Source organism: Taudactylus pleione, unplaced genomic scaffold, assembly GCF_031769625.1.
Source record: "Taudactylus pleione unplaced genomic scaffold, aTauple2 ptg000040l, whole genome shotgun sequence".
Lineage (NCBI taxonomy): Eukaryota > Metazoa > Chordata > Amphibia > Anura > Myobatrachidae > Taudactylus > Taudactylus pleione.
In genome coordinates, this window is record NW_028284442.1 from 14,029,547 (window position 1) to 14,050,908 (window position 21,362).

Here is a 21,362-nt window from a genome sequence, read left to right on the forward strand (position 1 = left end):
TTTATATATAGATGAAGATTGAAGAAGCATAAAAGTAAAACCTTTAACAATCAACACACACAAAGGTTTATTTCAGTACAGCTATCTTGCCTTTGGAATACTTTAGGATTTAGTCATTTGGTAAAGCGTTACCAAAGTAGTGATCAGACAAAGTGCTTCACCCTCCTTAACCAATGAACAGGGGTCTGAGGCCAATGGTGATTCCATAATAGTACTGGCAGATTCAGAAGAATCATCACCACGCTTGGACAAGAAACCCTTTTTCAGCTGGCTAAGGAGGGATGAAAGCGGCAAAAGACTTTGGCCCTTGGTCAGAGATGTATGCAAACCCAATGGCTTACATACATTATCAATGGTGTGAGATCTGTGCATGTGCAGGCCATTTGGGGGCCTGGTCTTGGCAGTGATGGACAGCGTTCATAAAAATGAAAATGGGGGTGTGGCCCGATTTTGCAGTGTACCAAGATCAGTGTCTGGGTCTTCTGATGCAGCTTCACTGGCACCAGGTGCATGAACAAAATTATCACCCTGAGTAATCTGAGGGTTACTCAGAGAACTAAGTTCATGCAGAGTGATCTGATACTGCGTCTTGGGATGCAGCCCTTGAATCTGCTATACCTGCAGTTGGTATCTTTTTACACTAGACACCTCCTGTGGCATAAGCATATTATTGCACCGCCACTCCGTAGAAAGTCGCAGCGGCTTTGCAACAGCATGCAACTCAGAATCAAGCCCTTTGTACAGACACTTCTAGGGACAGCGATAAGGTAGGCACATGCATACCAGTACTGACACATTCCTTAAACATACCACAGCCCAATACAAAGAGCACTTCTATTCTTTATATCATTATACATCAATTTATTGATATTTGATGCTGCTTCTTTATATACTGTTGATGTGCATAGAATCTAACATATTGTACTAGTTACTCGAAAGATAAAAGTTTTAATGCTTTGGTAAAGTACAATATTCTTTATGTTCTTGATTATTGCTTAAGTTGACATAGCCAGTGATTATAAGGCTTTTATTGTATTTGCATCTTTAATGAACTGTTATCATTATCACCTAATGGCTGTTTTGACATACATTAGTGATGCCATTAGTCTTTCTGTTGAGCTTTTGCATATATGCTAGTTTATTTAGCAATAAAATACTCTACCTATTAAAAAATGTAATTCTAAGTGCCTCGTTATGTTTCAATGCTTATTGGTTGATTTCCCCACTATTATAATTTATTGTATTGCATGCCTATAGCTTTTAAATCCAGATAATAGTGTTAGTGTATATAAAATCTATCTCCTGAAATGTCCCATGTGTACATCAATATTGAGGACAAACAAAGAAAAAGATAAAAACACAAATTGCTGAACACATTTATAATATCAAGGGGTTTAGCCACCCACAGCAATTTGCAACATTTTGCAGAAACCCATAATAGAGGTCCAAAGGGTCTAAAGTTCATGGGAATACAAAAGATGCACCCCAACTGGAAAGCAGAAAGTGAAGGTATTTACTGTGAGAGTGTGTGTGAATGTTTAATAAAATAATACAATTTTGGTGTGTGTCTTGTTTTTTTATAATATTTCTTTTACAGGAGTACTACAGATGCCAGCGGGCCCTTAATGCTTGTACATGCCGGTACTTGTGGTTCTCCAAGCACTGGCAATTGGGGCAGGCTTGTTGGGACCTAATGAAGAGTGTTCCCCTGCTGTGGCATTACACCTGTGAGGTTCTGAATTTGTTGTGGACCCGGGGTGGTGATAGGAGAAGACACAAAAGCAGACTTAAATGAAAAAGTCCAGGTATAGCACTAAAGTGCACTTGATAACTATAGTGGGGGTTACTGAGAAAATGTCAAGATAGTGACAGGCAGGAACAGTCCAATATACAAGTGTGGTGAGCTGAAAACAGAATGCAGGTATGATGAACTGTAACTAAATGCAGGCTTGATGAGCTGTAACTGAATGCAGGTTTGGTGAGCTGTAACTGATGCAGGCAGAGGTAGTGAAGTCCAGCTGGGAGTGAAATGAAGCAAGGTGCAGGGAAACAGCAGTTTCAGGTACTCAGGCAGGTAAGAAGGTATATGGAGGGTGCAGGGTAAGTCCAGCAGGTTGGAGCAGGCAAGGTTCAGGCTAGGAGCGTATACAAGCAGGCAGATAAGGCACAGGTACTCTCTCTCAGCTGAGAAACACGTTGCACTGGCAAAGGAAGGAAGGCTCTGGACCTTTCTAAATACTCAGTGCCACACTGTGACTGGCTGGAATGAGCACATGACCTACCAGGATTGGACAGCCGGAATCACATGGCCGCAGACAAGATGGCGACGCCCATGCCAACAAAACGGAAACACCGCCAGACCTCACCAGGCCTAGTGACATTGTTCCCGCACAGAACCACACACAGCCCATGCCCCTCGCCAAACACAAGCACCGCTGCCAGAGACCCCCCGCCATAATGACCTCACAGGTAATACCCGGTGACTACCATGCCGAGAAACCCTGGCCGTGACAGTACCCCCCCCTTATAGGTGGCCTCAGGACACTCACCAGGCTTCTCTGCATGGGCAGCATGGAACCTCTTGATGAGTGCAGGAGCATGGACATCTCAGGCATCGGTCCAACAACGTTCCTCTGGGCCATAGCCCCTCCAGTCCAATAGGCACTGCAAATGTCCTCTGCGGAGATGGGAATCCAAGACCTGGGAGACCTCAAACTCTATGCCCCTTTCAGTCTGGACAAGGGGAGAAACAGGCAGGACTCTGTGAAATTTGTTTAGCACCAGGGGTTTCAACAGGGAGACATGAAAGGAATTGGGAATTTTCAGATAAGGTGGTAGTTGAAGGCGATAAGCCACAGGGTTAATGACTTTTATGATGGAGAAGGGCCCAATGAAGCGTGGAGCAAATTTAATGGATGGCACTCGAAGTCGTAGGCTCCGGGTGGACAACCAGACCTGGTCTCCAACTTGCATATGTGGTATTTTCCTACGCTTCTTATCAGCTTGAAATTTGTAATGGGAGGACGCCTTCTCCAGGTCAGTACGAACTTGAGACCAGATTGAAGCAAATCTCCATACAGTGTCTTCTACAGCTGGGACATCAAAGACGGGCAAGCTTTGAATTTCAGGGACCCGAGGATGAAGGCCGTAGACCACTTGGAATGGTGTTTGGTTCGTGGAAGAGTGGTAGGAGGCATTATGAGCAAATTCAGCCCATGGCAGCAATGCAGACCAATTGTCCTGGGAAAATGTCATAATAATCCTCAGGAAGGTCTCAAGGTCTTCATTAACCCTCTCAGTGGAGCCGTTGCTTTGTGGGTGATAAGCCATAGAAAAATTTAGCTTTACTTGCAATACAGACCACAAGGTTCTCCAAAATTTTGCTGTGAACTGAACACCACGGTCAGAGACTATGTCAGCTGGAAGACCATGGAGACGGAAAATATGTTGAACGAACAAGTGGGCCAGGTCAGGGGCAGAAGGCAATTTCTTTAGTGGTTTGTAATGGACCATTTTAGAGAATCGGCCTACTATGACCCAGATGGTAGTGACCCTTGAGAATTTGGCAGATCCGTGACGAAGTCCATGGAGAGATGCGTCCATGGATGTGATGGAATAGGTAGTGGCAATAACTCACCAGCCGGTGCCTGACATGAAGATTTATGCTGGGCACATGAAGAACATGAAGAAATAAATTCCGACACATCTGCTTTCATGGATGGCCACCAATAGCCTCTCTTTTAAAACTCCAAGGTCTTCTGGGTACCTGAGTGACCTGCAAAGCGAGAGCAATGAGCCCAGGTGAGGAGCTGCTTCCTTAACTCCGGGGCCACAAAGAACTTCCCTGTAGGAGGCTATAGCTGTAAGGTGGCGAAGACTCTTGACTCCAAAACAGGGGTATTTTGTTGATTCTCTGATTTGTCATCACAGCAGAAAGATCTGGACAGGGCATCTGCCTTTTGATTAAGGGCTCCAGACTGGAAGGTCAGCGTGAACTGGAACCGAGTAAAGAATATCGCCATTGGGCCAAACGAGAACTCACGCACTGAAGATTCTTGAGGAAGAGCAGATTTCTATGGTCCGTGAAGACAGTGAAGGGAAACTTGGACCCTTCCAGCAGGTATCTCCATTCTTTCAAGGCTAACTTTACTGCTAAAAGTTCTTGTTCACCAATGGCATAATTTCTCTCAGCAGGAGAAAACTTTTTGGAGAAGAACCCTCAGGGATGAACTCGATTATCATCATCACGCTGGGAAAGAACTGCACCCATGGCCTCTGAAGATGCATTAACTTCCACTAGAAACGGCCTATCCAGATCTGGTTGTTGTAAGACTGGAGCTGAAATAAACACCTGCTTTAAAAGTTGGAAGGCAGTCTCTGCCTCAGGTGGCAATAGGGCAGGGTTAGCGTCTTTTCGGGTCAAGGCGGTAATGGGAGCCAACAATGATGAAAATCCTTTAATAAAACATCTGTAGTAGTTGGTGAACCCAAGCAATCTCTGGATTGCTTTTAATGTTTGAGGACAGGACCAATCCAAAATCGCCTGCACCTTCTTGGGGTCCATTTCTAGACTGGAGCCAGAGATGATGTAACCAAGGAATGGCACACTGGGAACCCCAAAGACACATTTCTCCAGTTTGCAGTAAAGGTGGTTCTTTCTTAGATGGGACAATACTTCCTTCACATGTTCATGATGTTTTGTTACAGAAGACGAAAAAATCAATATATCGTCCAGGTAAACTACAACCGAGATGTACAACAGGTCCTGGAAAATCTCATTAATAAAGTCCTGAAACACGGCAGGGGTATTGCACAACCCAAAGGGCATCACAAGGTATTCAAAGTGTCCATCTCTAGTATTAAAGGCGGTCTTCCATTCATCACCAGCACAAATGCGGATGAGATTATGATGGACCCTTTAACTCTGTCAAACAATTCTGTGATCAGGGGAAGAGGATACCGATTCTTAATTGTTATATCATTGAGGCCCCGGTAATCTATACAAGGTCTTAGGCCTCCATCTTTCTTGCCAACGAAAAAGAAGCTGGCTCCATTGGGAGAGGTGGAATGTTGAATAAATCCCTTTGCTAGGTTGTCCTGGATCTACTCTGACATGGCTTGAGTCTCAGGCATGGATAGAGGATAGGTGCGACCACAGGGTGGCATCTTGTCAGGCAGCAGCTCAATAGGACAGTCCCATTCTCTGTGGGGAGGTAAGATGTTTGCCTGTTGCTCGGAAAAAACATCAGAGAACATCTGGTACTCCTCGGGTATAGCTGGAGATGGTAAAGAAGCTGTATTTCTTACAGGTCATATTTTGGGAAGACAGGATTTCTGACAGTCAGATCCCCATGAAAGAATCTGCACTGAGCACCAGTCTATCCTGGGATTATGTTGGCGTAACCAGGGTAGTCCTGAGATGATTTCTTGAGAAGCCTCTTGTATCACTAAGAACTTTAAAGACTTGGAGTGGAGTGCCCAATTCAAACTAATACTGGTTGAGTTTCTTTGGTGACCACTCCTTTAGCTAGAGGACGTCCATTACAGAAGTCAGGGAAATTGCTTGCTTGAGAGATGAACAAGGAATCTGTATTTTATCAACTAGGCTGGAAGTCATGAAGTTTCTGGCTGCTCCAGAGTCAAATAGAGCAGAGACAAAGAAAGGGTTGGGCTTGAGATCCAAAGCTAAGGAAAACTTGAAATCTTTAGTATTTGGGGATGGGCAAATAACTCCTAACTTGATGTCCCCAAGGTCAGTTAGGAACGGGCATTTCCCGACTTGCGGGAGCAGGAGGCCACCAGGTGACCCGAATCTCCGCAGTACAGACAGAGGTTTTTTAACATCCTTCTCTGACGTTCCTCTTTGGAGAGATGGGTTTGGTTCACCTGCATGGGCTCCTCATCTATAGGAGGATGGGGTGGACGGGTAGTCAAGGGAGACATAAATGACCTTTGCCGGTCAGTTCTGTGCTTTTCAGCCTGACATTCTCTGAAGCATGGGTCAATTTTGTTGCAGAGTGAGATCATATCATTTAATTTGGTAGGAAGCTCAGGGGTAGTCAGATCATCTTTTAATCGGTCGGACAGACCATGCCAAAAGGCTGAGGTGAGGGCCTCCTCATTCCACTTAAGCTCTGATGCCAAAATTTGAAACTGTATGGCATATTGGCTGACAGGACGGGTTCCTTGTCTCAGGGTCATGATGCTGGACGATGCTGACACTGTGCGTCCAGGTTCATCGAAAATCCTCCTGAATGAAGATACAAAGTCTGTGTAATTATCCAGCAGAGTGGAGAGGCCCAATCCAGAGCCGAGCCGGTCAGCAAGGACACGATATATGCCACTTTGGTTCTAGCAGTGGGGAAGTTATCAGGCTGTAACGTAAAGTGTATATCACACTGATTTAAAAACCACGATAGAGCTTAGGATTGCCGTCAAATTTGCTTGGCATGGGTAGATGTAGATGAGGGGATACCCTGGTCCCTGTATTACCAGGCACAAGAGGAGGTGAAATTACTGATACCCCAGGGGTGATTAACGAGGTTTGCAGAGTATCTTGGCGTTGAGACATCTCCTGTAGGAACTGGGCCATTTGATGTTGCATAGTTTCCAGGTTTTCTAAACGACCAGCAATACAGCAAAATAAATCCACTCCAGACTCCTGTTCCATGGCCGGATCAATGGGGCCAGTGCAAACTGTGAGGTTCTGAATATGTTGTGGACCCGGGGTGGTGATAGGAACAGACACAAAAGCAGACTTAAATGAAAAAGTCCAGGTATAGCACTAAAGTGCACTTGAGTCCAGGTATAGCACTAAAGTGCACTTGATAACTGTAGTGAGGGTTAATGAGAAAATGTCCAGATAGTGACAGGCAGGAACAGTCCAGCATACAAGTATGGTGAGCTGAAAACAGAATGCAGGTATGATGAACTGTAACTAAATGCAGGCATGCCGTCCGCTGGTCTGATAACTACATCCCATATTTTAAATTTATCTGCTGTAAAGTTTAAAAGTGTGCTATGCTGCAAAATTAAAAATTCAGATTTACATTTATTTTAAAATAATGTGTTTTCCCTGTTGAATTAATCAATATCTATAAAGAGGAGACTTTGTGTTTGAAATTTGTATAACATGAGATTCTGTAAAAAAATGCAACAAGACCCTTATGATTGCTGGGCAGTGCGGTTGGCAGGGGCATAGAGAGCTGACCTGGGAAAGGGGGCATGGCCTAGTTGCGGGAGGCATGCCCTCGCCCCCTTAGAAGAATAATAGACCTTTTTGCAGTGCCGCAAAATGCGCACTGGAGAGGGGGGCCCAGTGAGCAAATCCAGGGGGGGCATGATCAGTGTAATCGCTCCCCCCATAGGCAGAGGAGACTGCTGCTGCTCAGCAGCAGCAAGCAGTCTCCCACTGCAACCCAGCACACAGCAGCGTGTGCTTGGCTGCTGACAGGTCAGAGGGAGGATGGCGGCGTCGGTCCCGAGACCCTGCTGGGCCCTTCCAGCATGCCTGGGCCTGGGAAATTAGTACCTGCCCCCTCTTGGCATCCCTGGTGGTGGGGCAAGGAATAACTACAAGATAACGAAGAAACAAAATACATTTTCCATTTTTTTATGCTGCGTTTTAGCTGTTTTGCAATATATACAGCATGCAGATCCTCTTTAATGAGCTGTCCAAATCTCTATAGCTGGTGATATTGTAAGGTGCAGCAAAAATGTACTGGCAGACTACTGGTCGTAAGTTTTCCTCCATATAGCACAATGCTCACACCAGTAAACATACCCTGTGTACAATTGTTCAGTATACAATATTTTTACAATAATGCAGCATTATTCAGCTACTATTTCTAAAAATTATTTAGTGACTGACTCTACATTAACATTGTGGTGTGACCAAAACATCCTCATTAGCACTCAGCAGGAATGATGATACTAAGGGGTAAATTTACTAAGCATCGTGTCTCGTCTGAGAGTGCCCGAGTTTAAACACAGCATTACTGAAACATCGGAGACTTTTGACAGTTGAAACACTTAAATTTACCAAAAATCATGTTTTGCTGAATCGTGTTTTTCAATGGTGTATGTGATCGTGTTTCTCCCCGTGTTCCCTGTGTCTGACCACAGCCAAACACACCCAAGCATGCAGCCTGCACATATCAGTGAGATACGTGCAGGCTGCATGTGTGTATAGTGTTAAAAAAAGTGTTCAAAACAAAAAAACTGCATGGGGTTCCCCTCAAATTGGGGGGCCCCACCTTCCCTTGGATCCCTGGTCTGGGCTGACTAGTTTGGGTTGTTAATGCTTTGGCCAGGGCACCCGGTGAAAGGGTCCCCTGTCTCCAGCTTTACACCCCGGCTAGTGGAGCCTGGTGCTGGTTTTTAAAATATGCGGAACCCCACGCCATTTTGTCCCCACATTTTTAAAACCAGGACTGGCTCTCAGAGCCCAGTGCTGGTTTATTAAATACGGTTGAACCCTACACATTTTGTCCCCCATATTTTTGAACCAGGACTGGCTCACAGAGGGCTGGTTATGCTTTTCGAGGGAGACCCCATGTAATTTTTAATTTTTTTTATTTTCACCCTTTATTTGCTTTATTACAGGCAGAAACATACACGGCTCACACTGATCTCTGTATTTTTCTGCTAAATATGCTGCTCAGGAGGTAGTCTATTTAAAACTTCTATTTTGGACCGAGTATGCTTAATTTACACCCGTGATTGCAATCACGATTCTTGGTAATATCCTGTGTTATATTCCTGTTTATGGCAAGTACCTGCGAGTGTGGCCGATGGTGTATTTATTTCTATTTGTATTTTCACTCGTGTTTTACAGAGTTTCATGATATCTTACCCGAGTTTGCCTTTAGTAAATTTGCTAGTTTAAAAAAATGGCCAAATACACACGGGAAAGCATTCTCACCCAAACATGATTCTTAGTAAATTCACCCCTAAAATCAGAAAACTAATAAAACCTTTTGGGAAAACAATACCAATATGTAAATAACTTTGATGTACCTGTCATTATTTTAACACTAATCTAGTGGTTTTGTTTATCAAATCAATAGGTTGATGGAGTTTGCAGATTATCGTTTAAGTATTTTTAAGAGAGTAAGGATCCATTCATCATATGGCCCCCAATAATTGAGTATCCAAATCACAGCGGGTAGCAAATTCACCGGAACAATTCAACATTGATTTGTTGAATTTAACATTGATCCAAAAATCAACTGTCTCTGCAATCTCTTGCACCTGCCTGAACTGAGCTTCACCCCGGCGTCTGATATCTCCTGTGTTACCTTTATAATGAATGGCCCCTACCCTTTATTTTTACAAAGTAGGTAAAAATGTTAAGTGATGATGAATGGACCCCTGAATGAGCACACAGACTTGCAAAATGCCTTTGAATTGCTACATGCTTAGCTAACTATTCATTTTATTTTCTATTTTTAAAGGTTGAATAAACTGAAGTATATCTGATGAAATGGTGAAAGGAATTGTCCATTTAAAAAAAAAATGGCATTGTCACCATATTGCTGTCATAGGCCCATGATATATACCCTGTCCTGAGAGCTGCTTACTAGCCAGAGCTGAACCACAAAGGCATTTGTGTAATAAGGGCTGCATTATGTAGCTGTCAATTTTGTGCATTTTATATTTTGAGCTCCCAAACTCGCAAAAAACTGTTGATTTAGTTGCAAACCAAATAGAACAATGATATTAGTAGAGTTTTACCATCTAACTCAAAGGGTTTTGCAAATGCATGACTCACTAATTTTACTTATCTGATCTGCATGATTTATATGTATGTGCTATTTCTCAAGTTAAAAATTTTTCATATGGAATACATATCTTCATTTCAATTGCAAATACATTGCAGACAAAGATGTTTCATGTCAGTGGGGTTTTCCAGATTTGGATCAGGACTCCTGGGGCTAGCTACATTTGTAAGAGAACAAACGAAGCTTGAGGCCTTGATAATGCTTTTCCTCATGTGGACCAATGCTACTAAAACAAACCTGAAACTCACACATCAGCACAAGCCCTGGGACTGCATCGGCTACATCACCTAGAAGCATTAGAGCTGGCAGAAAGCCATAAGAGTAGCTTCCCTTTGGAACCACTATCTGCCAATCGCAGTCCAGACTGCCTTCCAGCATGTGATTAGCAGATAGAGCTTCCAGTGGGACGTCACTGTAATCACTGAGTGCTCACTGGTGGATTTTTACTGGGGGAGCTGCAGCCCTAAGTAAAATCTGCCTCTGAGTCAGACTGAGAGAAATGCTGAACTTCTGTTGTGCAGGCTGCAATGAAATAAACTGTGAAGCAATACTGGACCAGGTTTTTTTGGATAGCACTGAACACAATTAGAGCTGGGCCACTTCCTTAATCCCCCAGGAACGGAGCTGCTCAGAACCAGCTCTGGTGCTGTTGTCTGAGGACAATTCTGCTCATCTCCAGCCTCAACTGCCAGCAACAGCAGCTCTCCCAGTAGTGCAGAAACAGTTGTCGCACTGCTGCTGGGAGAGCAGCTGCTGCTAGCGACGGAGGCTAAAGGTGAGCCGAATCGGTCCCTGTGCTGTCCGAGATTAGGTTCCAAAGTCTGCCCCCACTGCAGGAGTGTGCTGCTGCCTCATGAAAGTGTAATGGGAGGAGGCACACAGACAATGGGCATAGCCAGGAGGCTGGTGCTGACAAGAGGGAGAGTCCCACTTGTCTTAAGTACCCCAGGCCCCCCAAAGGCTTAATCCAGCCCTGAACAGAGTGCTGGTACAGATTTTCTGGCTGCAGGGTGACTGGAGTGTCCAAAGGCTGCTCTGAGCGGCACTGCAGCTGTGATACCATGAGGCAGCAACGGTGCTGCCCACAGAGCCCTAAGTTCTGTGCGATGGCACCGCGTGCACACCCCTAGCTGTGGCCCTGGTCTATCTTCAGAAATGTGTACTCTTTATACAGACAAGTATACAGATTTGGTGCAGTGCGCGCAACATGAGAGAAAATATGGCCAACTTGTATTCAAATCTGCATCAATGCCAAAGCGTTTATGTCAATCAAGCAATATGGTTACATAGCTTCAATATATAATCAAACCTAACAAATGGTGTACAAATGTGGACATGTTATTATATTTATTTTAGTTCTATAAAATAATCATATACCACTGTTATAATTAGGGGGTGCATAACTCAGATTATTTTAATATGATGCAATTCATGCTAATCACTGCATGCAAAGGATTTACACAGCTGAAAATATTCCCTTGCTGATAATGCAGGCTGTAAACCTGTTGTAGAGTAACAGAACAAGGGTGTCATTCAGTTTGGAAGTAATACTTGTGACGATTCTTTGCTTCTGGTAAAAGGGAAATCTTGAGTGTGAGGTCTGTGGAAGCAGTTTATGAAGCACATTGTGTTGGAGGAGGGGAGTTAATTCCTATCCATCTGAAATGTTGGCAAGAATGGAATGTATCGACTCCACGAAAGCCTTCTTAGGTATTTTGTGACAAAAGGCAGATCATAACAAGATTGTCCTTCACTGCTATTAGTTTTCTCTGCCTGCATTTGTTTATGCCAAGCCGAAGTTCCCCTTTCTTCATCTGAACCTAAGCGGAAATAAGAAAACAAGATCATCATTTCTGGCTGAACAAATGATTTATTGCACTATGCTGGTTGCTAGCCAAAACAAGCAAGAACGTTGGAGAGCAACAACCTGAGATCAGATGCTTAAGCACAGAGATTTCATCTTAAATGTACAGTAGTTCAGGTCACTCTGCATTGATTCACTGAATAACAATCCTGAAGTTGTCCGTTGTTTTAGCAGTGTTTCCAAAATTCAATAAACACTTATTTCACTTACCCATTTTGTCTGTGACTGTTCTTAACCAACTGTACAAACAGTCCCTTTCAGCGGGTTAGGTATGGGAAATTGGCAGTCGGGATGCCGGCCGTCAAAACACAGACAGCGGCATCCCGATGCACAGAATCCCGACAGAGGCTTCGTAAGTATGCTAACCCTCCGTTCCTGCATCCTAACCCTAACCCTCCCCTCACTGCACACTAACCCTCCCCATTAGTGCCTAACCCTAACCCTCCCCCCTTAGTGCCTAACCCTAGTGCTCCCCTGGTGGTGCCTAACCTTAATCCTCCATGTACGCAGCCCAACACTAACCTCCATCCCCGACAGCCTAAACTTAACCCCCTCCCCATCGCTGAAAGCTAACCCAACCCGCTATACTTACGTTCGGGATGCCGGCTGACAGAGTTCCAGTGTCGGTATCTCAACTGATGTCATGTTTCTTTCACCGGGATTTCGACAGCCGGCATCCTGTGCGCCGGCCAATTCACTACAACCCCTTTCAGCATACTGTATTACATTGCTCATTTCGAAAGTGTCCCACTAACAAGACATCACATATTGGTGAGGAATCTACAATCCCCTTTTCCTATTGGGATTAAAACCACTATTGACTACGGGACTGTTCCTCCAGCGGTGTGTTTTGGGATACCCATTACAAGAACTATGCCCCTATATGCATACATGTTTTTATATCCTCATTGATTAGCCATAACAGAGTCCAGAAACTTGAATAGGAACAAGTGTTTCTACCTGCATTGGTTCTTGTATCACAAAGTTGATGTATTAATTGATTTTAACCCATTCATTTTCATGTATCAAATATTAATATATTTGTGAGATACATTGTTGTGCATCTTATTATATATCATTCTAGCGCTGCTTTTTTTCCATGTGATATTATTATTTTCCCGGAGTAGAGATAAAGTAGGTAAGTATGGTGTATCATTAATAATGTGTTATTTACATCAGTGGTCAAAGTGGAAATTTGGTGGCAGTGCTGGAAGTGTGCTGGTATGACATACTGGCACTTCTAAATTTGCACTGTGCCTGAAGTTTCAGAATCTGCAAACATGTATTTTGCTTGAAACAGAGAGTTGGCTGCATTCACACAGACTAAAAAATGTCTAGGCTTTTAAAAAGACAATTTATTAACAAATGTATCACACATATTAAAAGTAGCAGCAAAAGACATATAAATATCCAAGTAACGCTTATAAATTGCACCAATACTGAAAAACAGCTTAAAATTGATTAGCTGGTTGTCCTGCCCCCTCCCATTTTCAGTCCAAACTCTGTGTACTGTGCATTGGCATATATGCTAATTATTTTGCTGCTTATCCATTATGATTGTAAACTATCAAATTAAATGGTGATGAAAAATATATAAATGCTAACATAATCTATAGTGTTTTGTACCTTCTTAGCAATATACAATATGAAGGTTTAACCATACTAAATACAAATTAATGGGCTAAAAAAATTGATGCATCCATCATGGATTTCCTTGATTTTATAATAAGTGGCTATGCCTTATATCTTTAACTTCCTATGTTTTATATCTAATATTTCCCTGTATCAGTATTATCTCCCTAATAAAATAACCCACAGGGAGGAAAGGTCAGCTCACACAGACCCTAATACCTTCTCAAGCTGCCTAGATGGCTTTGCAAAATGTCAGATGCTCTCCTATCCAAAGCTTAAGTTGGAGGAGAATGTTTACCCTAGTAATGCCTAATAGATCGGAAAAAATTTACTAAGCGGCGTTTTGACGGCGGGTTCATTTCTATTCTAAACCCCAGCGGTTTGGTGGCGGTTTTGAAGCAGTTTTGGCCTTAGTGAATCTGCAGATAGCAAAACCGCCGCCAAACCACAGTCAAAACACATTTTAGAATAGAATAGAACAGGGCTGTCATTTAGAAACTGCTGCAAAACCGCCACCAAATCCCCGGGGTTTAGAACAGAATAGACCTCGCCACCAAACCGCCGGGTTTTAGAGTAGAATAGAACCCGCCGTCAAGACCCGCTTAGTAAATTTTGCCCTTCCTCTCTTATAGGATATTAAATTTACTTTTTAGAGTGAATTGTGACAAAAAGACCTTACCAATACAGATGCTTTATAAAATAAAACTGATTAAATGTGTTGCTCTCTGGCAGCAGCTAGTAAAGAAATATTTGTGCTGTACAAGGTAGTGACATTACAAAGAAATACGAGGCATTGAAAATAGAGCTAAAGTTGTGTCCTCATACAGCTATCCCTTTTACTCCATATAGTACTAAATGCCTGGAGTGATTCCTGTGCTGCATACTTTCCACAAGTTTACATCTTAGTGCACTTAGAGTATACTACGTAGAGGTACTGAGCTTAGGATTAGTGTTTGAAGTGGCTAAGTACTGTAGCATAGTCTTTGGTGCACTAAACAGGGCTCTTTGGCCACTATTTGAGGATAGGTGTGTGTGATCACTTTTGTAGGTGTATCAACATCTACCCAAAAAATGTGCCAGGAGCTGCTGACACTCATGGTATTGTGGAATTCTCCACTGGCCTCTTCAAATCAATTTAGCCTGAAGCTGCAAACACCAATTTATTGACTGATAGAGCTCATAGAGTGCATTAACCTGGAGCAGTTTGTGGTAAAACTCTCCAGGACACCAGGACATCATCCTTCATATGTGCTTTTACAACATAAAATATAAATTATTCAAGCTATTATTTATTTACTCCCAAATAGAAGGACATATTTTTAATGATCACCCTATCACACCCTAGGGAAGAAGAGCTAGCTGCGAGGTCACCATATCTATGAGATTCAATAGCAATTGTATAAAGTTGCTTCCAATTTATGTTTCAGGTATTTACTGAGGTGAGACCAGTATTTGCAAAGAGCCTTGAGTAGTATGTAGATATTCTGGTGAAGCTTTGCCTGCAAAATCCCCCTCCGGCCACACCTCATCCTACTTTTCATAAGGAAAAAGCCTAACCAATATTGGAGCTCATAAAAGTTTACTACACATACATGTTTTGATGTTCGCCACCAGGACATGTTGGACACTATCCTGGTGGCGATTAGCACCTGTGAATGTGTTATCTTTGAATGTGTGTGTTTTTTCTTTGCTTATCTTTACATTTTATAGACGTTGGTCATATTGTTATCCATCCCGTATAAGTGACGGTGCACGCAGTGGTTGCCCAACCTTAATTTGCACCTTAAAACAATTCTCAGAGAGACCTGTTCCTCCAAGTACATGCAAACAATTGGCACTGTTGTTTGTGTCTTAAAATCAAAGCCATCAATGCAAAAAAAACTGCATAGTGTGTAATCCTTTAAGTGTAAACCACAGTGTGTGTGGTGGTGTCCCAGTCTTAATGTGTACCCCAATACAATTCTCACAAAGACCTGTTATTTCAAGAGTGTGATAACAATTGCCAGTGTTGTCTGTGTCTAAAAAACAAAGCCATTAGTGCATTTTCTTCTTCAAGTTCTGCCCTCTTTACCACTTCTGCTGAAGGCAATTGGGTCCTGCTGGCAGCCAATCACAATCGACACAGAGAAACCTGAGGATGGCAGTTAAATCAATATTCTTGTGTTTTAACTTGTATTCCTGAGTGTCAGCTCTAAAGGTTTTGATTCAGATTTGGGGGCCTATGTACATTGTCTAACATATTTTTTATAAAATTATGTAAAAATAGCAGTTTCTGCATAATTTAGTGAATTGTTGATATGTACTAATAGCTTAATGCAGGAGATTTCACAGAAATCTCCAGGAGAGTGCCAATTTGCACTGCAGACAGCAGTCCCCATTATTATGAACTACGGTCTGACCCTTTTTACCATACTTCGAAATGGTAAGCTTTTTGGAGTTTGGCCCCGGTGGCATCTTGGCAATTCTTATTTCTTAATGGTTTGTTTAATTTATTCAATTTTTTATTTATATTTATATTCTGTAGTCAATAAACTAATCAATCAATAAAACAAATAATCAATCAATTAATCAATCTATTAACCTCATTGGGATTTTGGATGCTTGTGTTTTGGTAGTGTTTTCTGTTCCTTTTCTCTGATTTTCATTTTTTTATAGTTACATTGTTAACACTGATCAATAAATCAATCAATACATTTCATTTGGATTCTTATTTTTTAATGGTTTGTTCAATTTATAATTTTTTGTATTTATAGTTTTATTCTGTAACCAATCGATTAATCAATCAATTGAATTCTTGTTCTTTAATGATTTGTTCCATTCAAATTATTTTTAATTTATAGTTATATTCTGTAATAAATCAATAGATCAATTAATAAATCAACCTCATTTGGATTTTGGATGCTTGTTTTGTATCATTGTTTTTAATTTTTCTGATATACTTTTTTATAGTTAAATTATTAACACTAATCAATAATCAATCAATGCTTTACCTGGCTTCCACTAAATAGTACTCCATCATCATTTACTTGTGCAGGTCTCTGGCCTCTGATCTAGTTCTTGATTAATGAAAACATTCTATACTGTAGCATCGTATAGTTTTTATTAAACTGCCATCCTGTCTGCCACTGCAGTAACACTTCCTAGATGTGCTATAATCTTGCCATGTGTTTGTACTGTTGCACTGTCTCTCAGTTTAGCAAGTCAGCTCCCTACAGCCATTGGCCAGTATGGCTGAAAACTGAAAAATATACTTGGAGCACTGAGGTGGTCAAATTTACTGGAAATTGAGGGTAATAACGATGTAGGGGAAAAAAACAAGCTCAATTTACATTATTTTAGCAGTTTTATCAATTTTTAAAGAAATCAAGATCTAAAACTGAAACCTTTGAGGGTGGTTTTGGCAAAACCAAAACCAAACACGGAGGTCTGTGCACATCTCTACTCTCATAATGCACTTACTAATTTTGAACCCGTTATTTCCAGGTCACTAACTATTGAATCTGGCGCTGCAGGTTTTTCTTCTTCCTTTCTTACCCACTTCCCATCTCCCTTCCCTGTCTTTCCCTTTTTTCCATATGTTTTTTTCTATACCTCCACATATCTTTTTCTCTGTGTCACTTTTTACCCCTACCTCATCTCTTTACCTCTCCCATCTCTGTCTCTTTCCTTCCATCCATCCCCTACCCTCCCAAACTTTATCTCTCCCTCCCTGTCTTTTTCTCACCTGATTTTCTCTCCCACTCTCTATACCACCCCCCTCCACAATGCCTCTACAATCCTTCTTTACCTCTGTCCACATCCTCTCCACCACATTCTCCCTCTCTGTGTATGTGTGTCATCAATGACTCATCATGCATTCACTGTCCCCTTGTCAGTGCATGTAACTGGCTCCTGCAATTTTGTTTGCTTCCCTGGCAGAATGTGTAATGCTGAGAGCCTAGGATGGGAAGGTTATTGCCTCTCAGTCACTGGAACCTGCAGTGAGAGCCCCTGGAAAAAGGATGTGTCCATGCCACCATATGGCATCAATCCCTTGGTCAGTCTTGCAGCCACTAAGAGCTCTGGGAGGAGCAAGGTCTCTCCTCTGCTAGTGTGCATCTGCTAGATTGACATTAGGCTGCTTATAACATAGATTTTTATCTAGCTCTATTTGATGTGTTTAAAAATTAGGGTGGCTGTGGCTATATCCAGTGAGCTTTTTGCTTATTCTTCCTAGTTTTTCATGTTTTTTAAGGCTCTAAAGACTTACACTCTTTGTACTCCTTTCTACTAGCTCCCCCAAAATGGTTGTGCCCTCAGTCTCGCACCTTTGTTGCCTGTTTTGGGGAATGTGGTTATGCCAGTATTCCTCAATTACTAAAGAAAGAAAATATTGCAAACTACTTGCTAAATAAAACTCAAATAGAAATAAAAATACTTATTGAAAAAGTGTCAAATGTAGTATAAAGTAAACAGTGTTAACTCTTATAAGGTATTAAAAAAACAAATTAAAGAAAGTACTAAAAAAAAGATAATCAGAGCCATATACTCTACTGTAACTCCAATTAACATGCATTTATATAGAAAATGCTTGGTTAAATTAAAAGAAAGTGGATTTTTTATAAAACAATACATAGAATATATGCAAAAATGTTTTATTATAATTGTATAGCTGTGAATAAAGCAAAATCTTTGATAACACAAAATGGACTGGATAATACTGATGTCATATAACAGATTGCTTTTCTAATGCATTTCATAGCATTAATAATGTATTAAATCCCACTGAGACATCAGGAACACTTGTATCACTTTCTTTTAGGAGAGGTGAAACTATTCATTTAGAAAACTCAGTAGCATACACTCTTCAACATTGAATGCACAAGTCTATTGAAACAATTTGTAGGAAACAAAAATTTGTAGGAAACAAAAATCAATAGGAATCTTTATCAAAGTATATATCAGGCAGTTTACCAGAAAGGGAAAATATGTCAAACTGCTTCAAAGAACATCACAGTTGAACAATAAAAAGATCTGATGCTTTTCTCCACAAGGTGAGTGTAGTTTGATCAGAGAAACAGTGTAAAGCTGCTACAACAGGGTATTTAAATGGGATCCGGTCAATATCCTGACAGTCAACATGCCGGCGCTTGGAATGCCGGTGCCGAAATCCAGACACCTCTCACAATCCCGGCACTGACATCCCGACAGTAAGTGTTGTGGTTAGGGGGAAGGTTAGGGTTAGGCACTAGGGTTAGGGTTAGGCACTAAGGGGGTGGGTTAGGGTTAGGGTGCAAGGAGGGGGTGGTTAGGTTTAGGCACTAGGGGGGGAGGTTAGGATATGGCACGGGGGAGGGTTAGGGTAGGGAGTGAGGGAGGGCTAGGATACTGACCAACAAGTGTTGGTATCCTAACCATGTCGGGATGCCGGCATCAGTATTCTGACCACCGGGATCCCGAACACCGGCATCCCGTACACAATCCGTTTTAATCTCTATGCAACAATCAGGTAAAGAGGGGTATTCAATATGAAAGGTTAACTTCCCTGGCGAAGTTAACGTTTCATATCGGAGTTTTTTTCTGCGTAAAGGTATGGTGCGCGCTCCCGCTTATCCCCGTATTCAATATCAAATTAACGAAAACGGGAAACTCCGAAGTTGGATTTGCGTAAAGTTACGAATTTTTCCTTAAAATAATTGTAAGACCCCCCTAAAGTTGTAAAAACATGGGGGATCACTATGGGTACCACCGTTTTAGCCTTTAATTGAAAGTCGGGGATTTAAATAGCCGCAGCAGGTGCTTTTTTCCAGACATTGAAGAAGTGATGCAGAAGAGCACTTAGGTTATTTTTTTCGTTTTTTTAAGTGGTCCCATCAAATTTGGGGTACATGAAAATGGGTACTAGCATATTTTGGTGTCCCTAAAGTAATCTTTTAAAAATTCTGCATTTGTGCACCTGCCGCTATAATTCTATTCTAGAAAACATCTGCCGCATACATGCAGAATAGCCCTGAACCTATTTCCCTATTTTTTTTTGCACCCCAATTTTTAAATTAATTTTTTGGGGTGTCCCTAATTTTTTTTTTAAATGTCAATCTCAGGGGTGCAGGCTATTTTTTTTAAGCCTGCACCCCTAAACTCCAATTCTGCACTTTTTTTTCGACACCTATTCAATGGTGAAAAGTTATCACCGTTTTTTATCAAAGACTTTTCAAAACTGCAATAAGTCTTTGAAATTGAATACGGTATAAAACTAAAACCAGTGATATTAACGCAAAAACGTTAAAAAGTGCGATATTAACACAAAAAACGATGTTATCGCACCCATATTGAATACCCTTATTAGTCTCCATATAATATCAGCAAACCACTCACAAAATAAACTTAACCAGTAGTAGTCAATAAAATAAATTAATATCAATGAATAACCAAATAAATTATAATTTTTTTAATAATAAAATGAGCACGGCAACCCAGAAAAAAAAAATTTAATATATGAATCTATCTTAACCAATTGACACACATGTAGTGACTGACAATAATGATAGAAAAATATTAATGTATGTTAAAACACACATGATATGTAGCAAGGTATACATAATATAATGTTCCAAAAGGGATATAGTATAAACCAGTGGTTTCCAAAGTGGGTGCTGTGGCACTCTGGAATTGTTACGAATTCCGATGCCTACTCCATGTGACACCACAAGAAACCAGCTAGCAAGATCTTCCGCCAATAACAACCGCCCATTGTTCCCTTAGAACTAGGATATGTTCACCGGTACTTAGGCCTGGACTTATGCTCGAGGTAGTAGTGGCTCACATGGAGATAAAGGGGAATTCAATAGGTAAAGAATGTACAGTTAGAATGAACACAGTTGATGATGACAAGGATATGATGGTACGGATGTTGTGAGAGTACAGTTTGTTTTTTTGGACAATAGCTTGGGAGCCGATGGTGTGGCAGCTATGCCAAAGGTGCGGCAATGGTGCTGAAGGTGTGGCAATGATGCCAATGGTGCGGCAATTATGCCGATGGTGCGGCAATGGTGCCGGTGGTGTGGCAATGGTGCCGATGGTGCGGCAATAGCTGTAGATAAACAGTCTAGGGTTAGCAAATGGCTCTGAGAGCTGATGGTGCGGCAACTGTGCTGATGTTGCAGCGATGGTGCTGATGTTGGGGCAATTGCCATAGATAAACAGTCTATGGTTTGATAATGGATTTGGGAGCCGATGGTGTGGCAAGTGTGCCGATGTTGTAGCGATGGAACTGCTTGGAGCAGCTAAGAAGCCAAATGAGAAATGATGGTAGCACAGGAGCTACTAGGAGTGGCTAGGAAGCCATATGGTGAACGTTGGCAGCACAGAGGCTGCTGGATGCATCTAAGAAGCCATTTGGAGATTGGTGGTAGCACGGAAGCTACTTGGATTGGCTAGGAAGCCGTTTGGTGAATGTTGGCAGCACGGAGGCTGCTGGATGTGGCTAAGAAGCCGTTTGGAGATTGGTGGTAGCACAGAAGCTACTTGGAGCGGCTAGGAAGTTGTTAGAAGATAGCTGAGCAGATGGCAGCATGGGGGCTGCTCAGAGCTGGCCCTAGGCATGGGCATCCTAAGCAAATGCCTAGGGGTGACTGGAATGCCTAGAGGCATTCCAGGGCTCTGTCCCTCCCACCCTCCGTGAAGCTGCCTGTGCTGCTGTAGTTGGGATTATTTTGTTCCCTGCTACACAGCATGATTCCAATGCCTCCACCGGTGGGTGTCCAAGTCCCCGCCCACTAAAACCCCCGGCAGTGCCCCCCTCTCACCCAACCGCACATAGCAGTGCAGTGCAGTGGAAGGCTGCTCCGCGCCTCCTTGTGATGTCACCTAAGTGACGATCCCACAAGTGCATCATTGAGCACTGCAGCCAAGAAGTTTAGCCTCAACTCCGTGAGGGCTGCCCAGGTGACTGATCCTGATTCCTGAGTGTTCCTACAATGCTGCTGATCGTGGTGTCGCCTCCTGCTGGCTGCTGCTACTGATCTGTAAGGTATGCAGTCCCTCACACAAATATATTTGAAGTGTGTCTGGGCGTAATATATATATATATATATATATATGTGTGT

The 21,362-nt window shown here is 42.1% G+C and overlaps 1 protein-coding gene across 1 annotated transcript in view; it reads right to left on the reverse strand.

The window, feature by feature from the left end:
• Positions 1-11,180: 11,180 nt before the first annotated feature.
• Positions 11,181-21,362, reverse strand: part of LOC148538365 (solute carrier family 23 member 2-like) — a 240,093-nt gene continuing 229,911 nt past the window's right edge. The window contains exon 12 of the mRNA XM_088455399.1: positions 11,181-11,602. Coding sequence (XP_088311525.1) covers positions 11,427-11,602 — 176 coding nt within the window. The 3' untranslated portion in view covers positions 11,181-11,426. The remainder of the gene's footprint in view (positions 11,603-21,362) is intronic.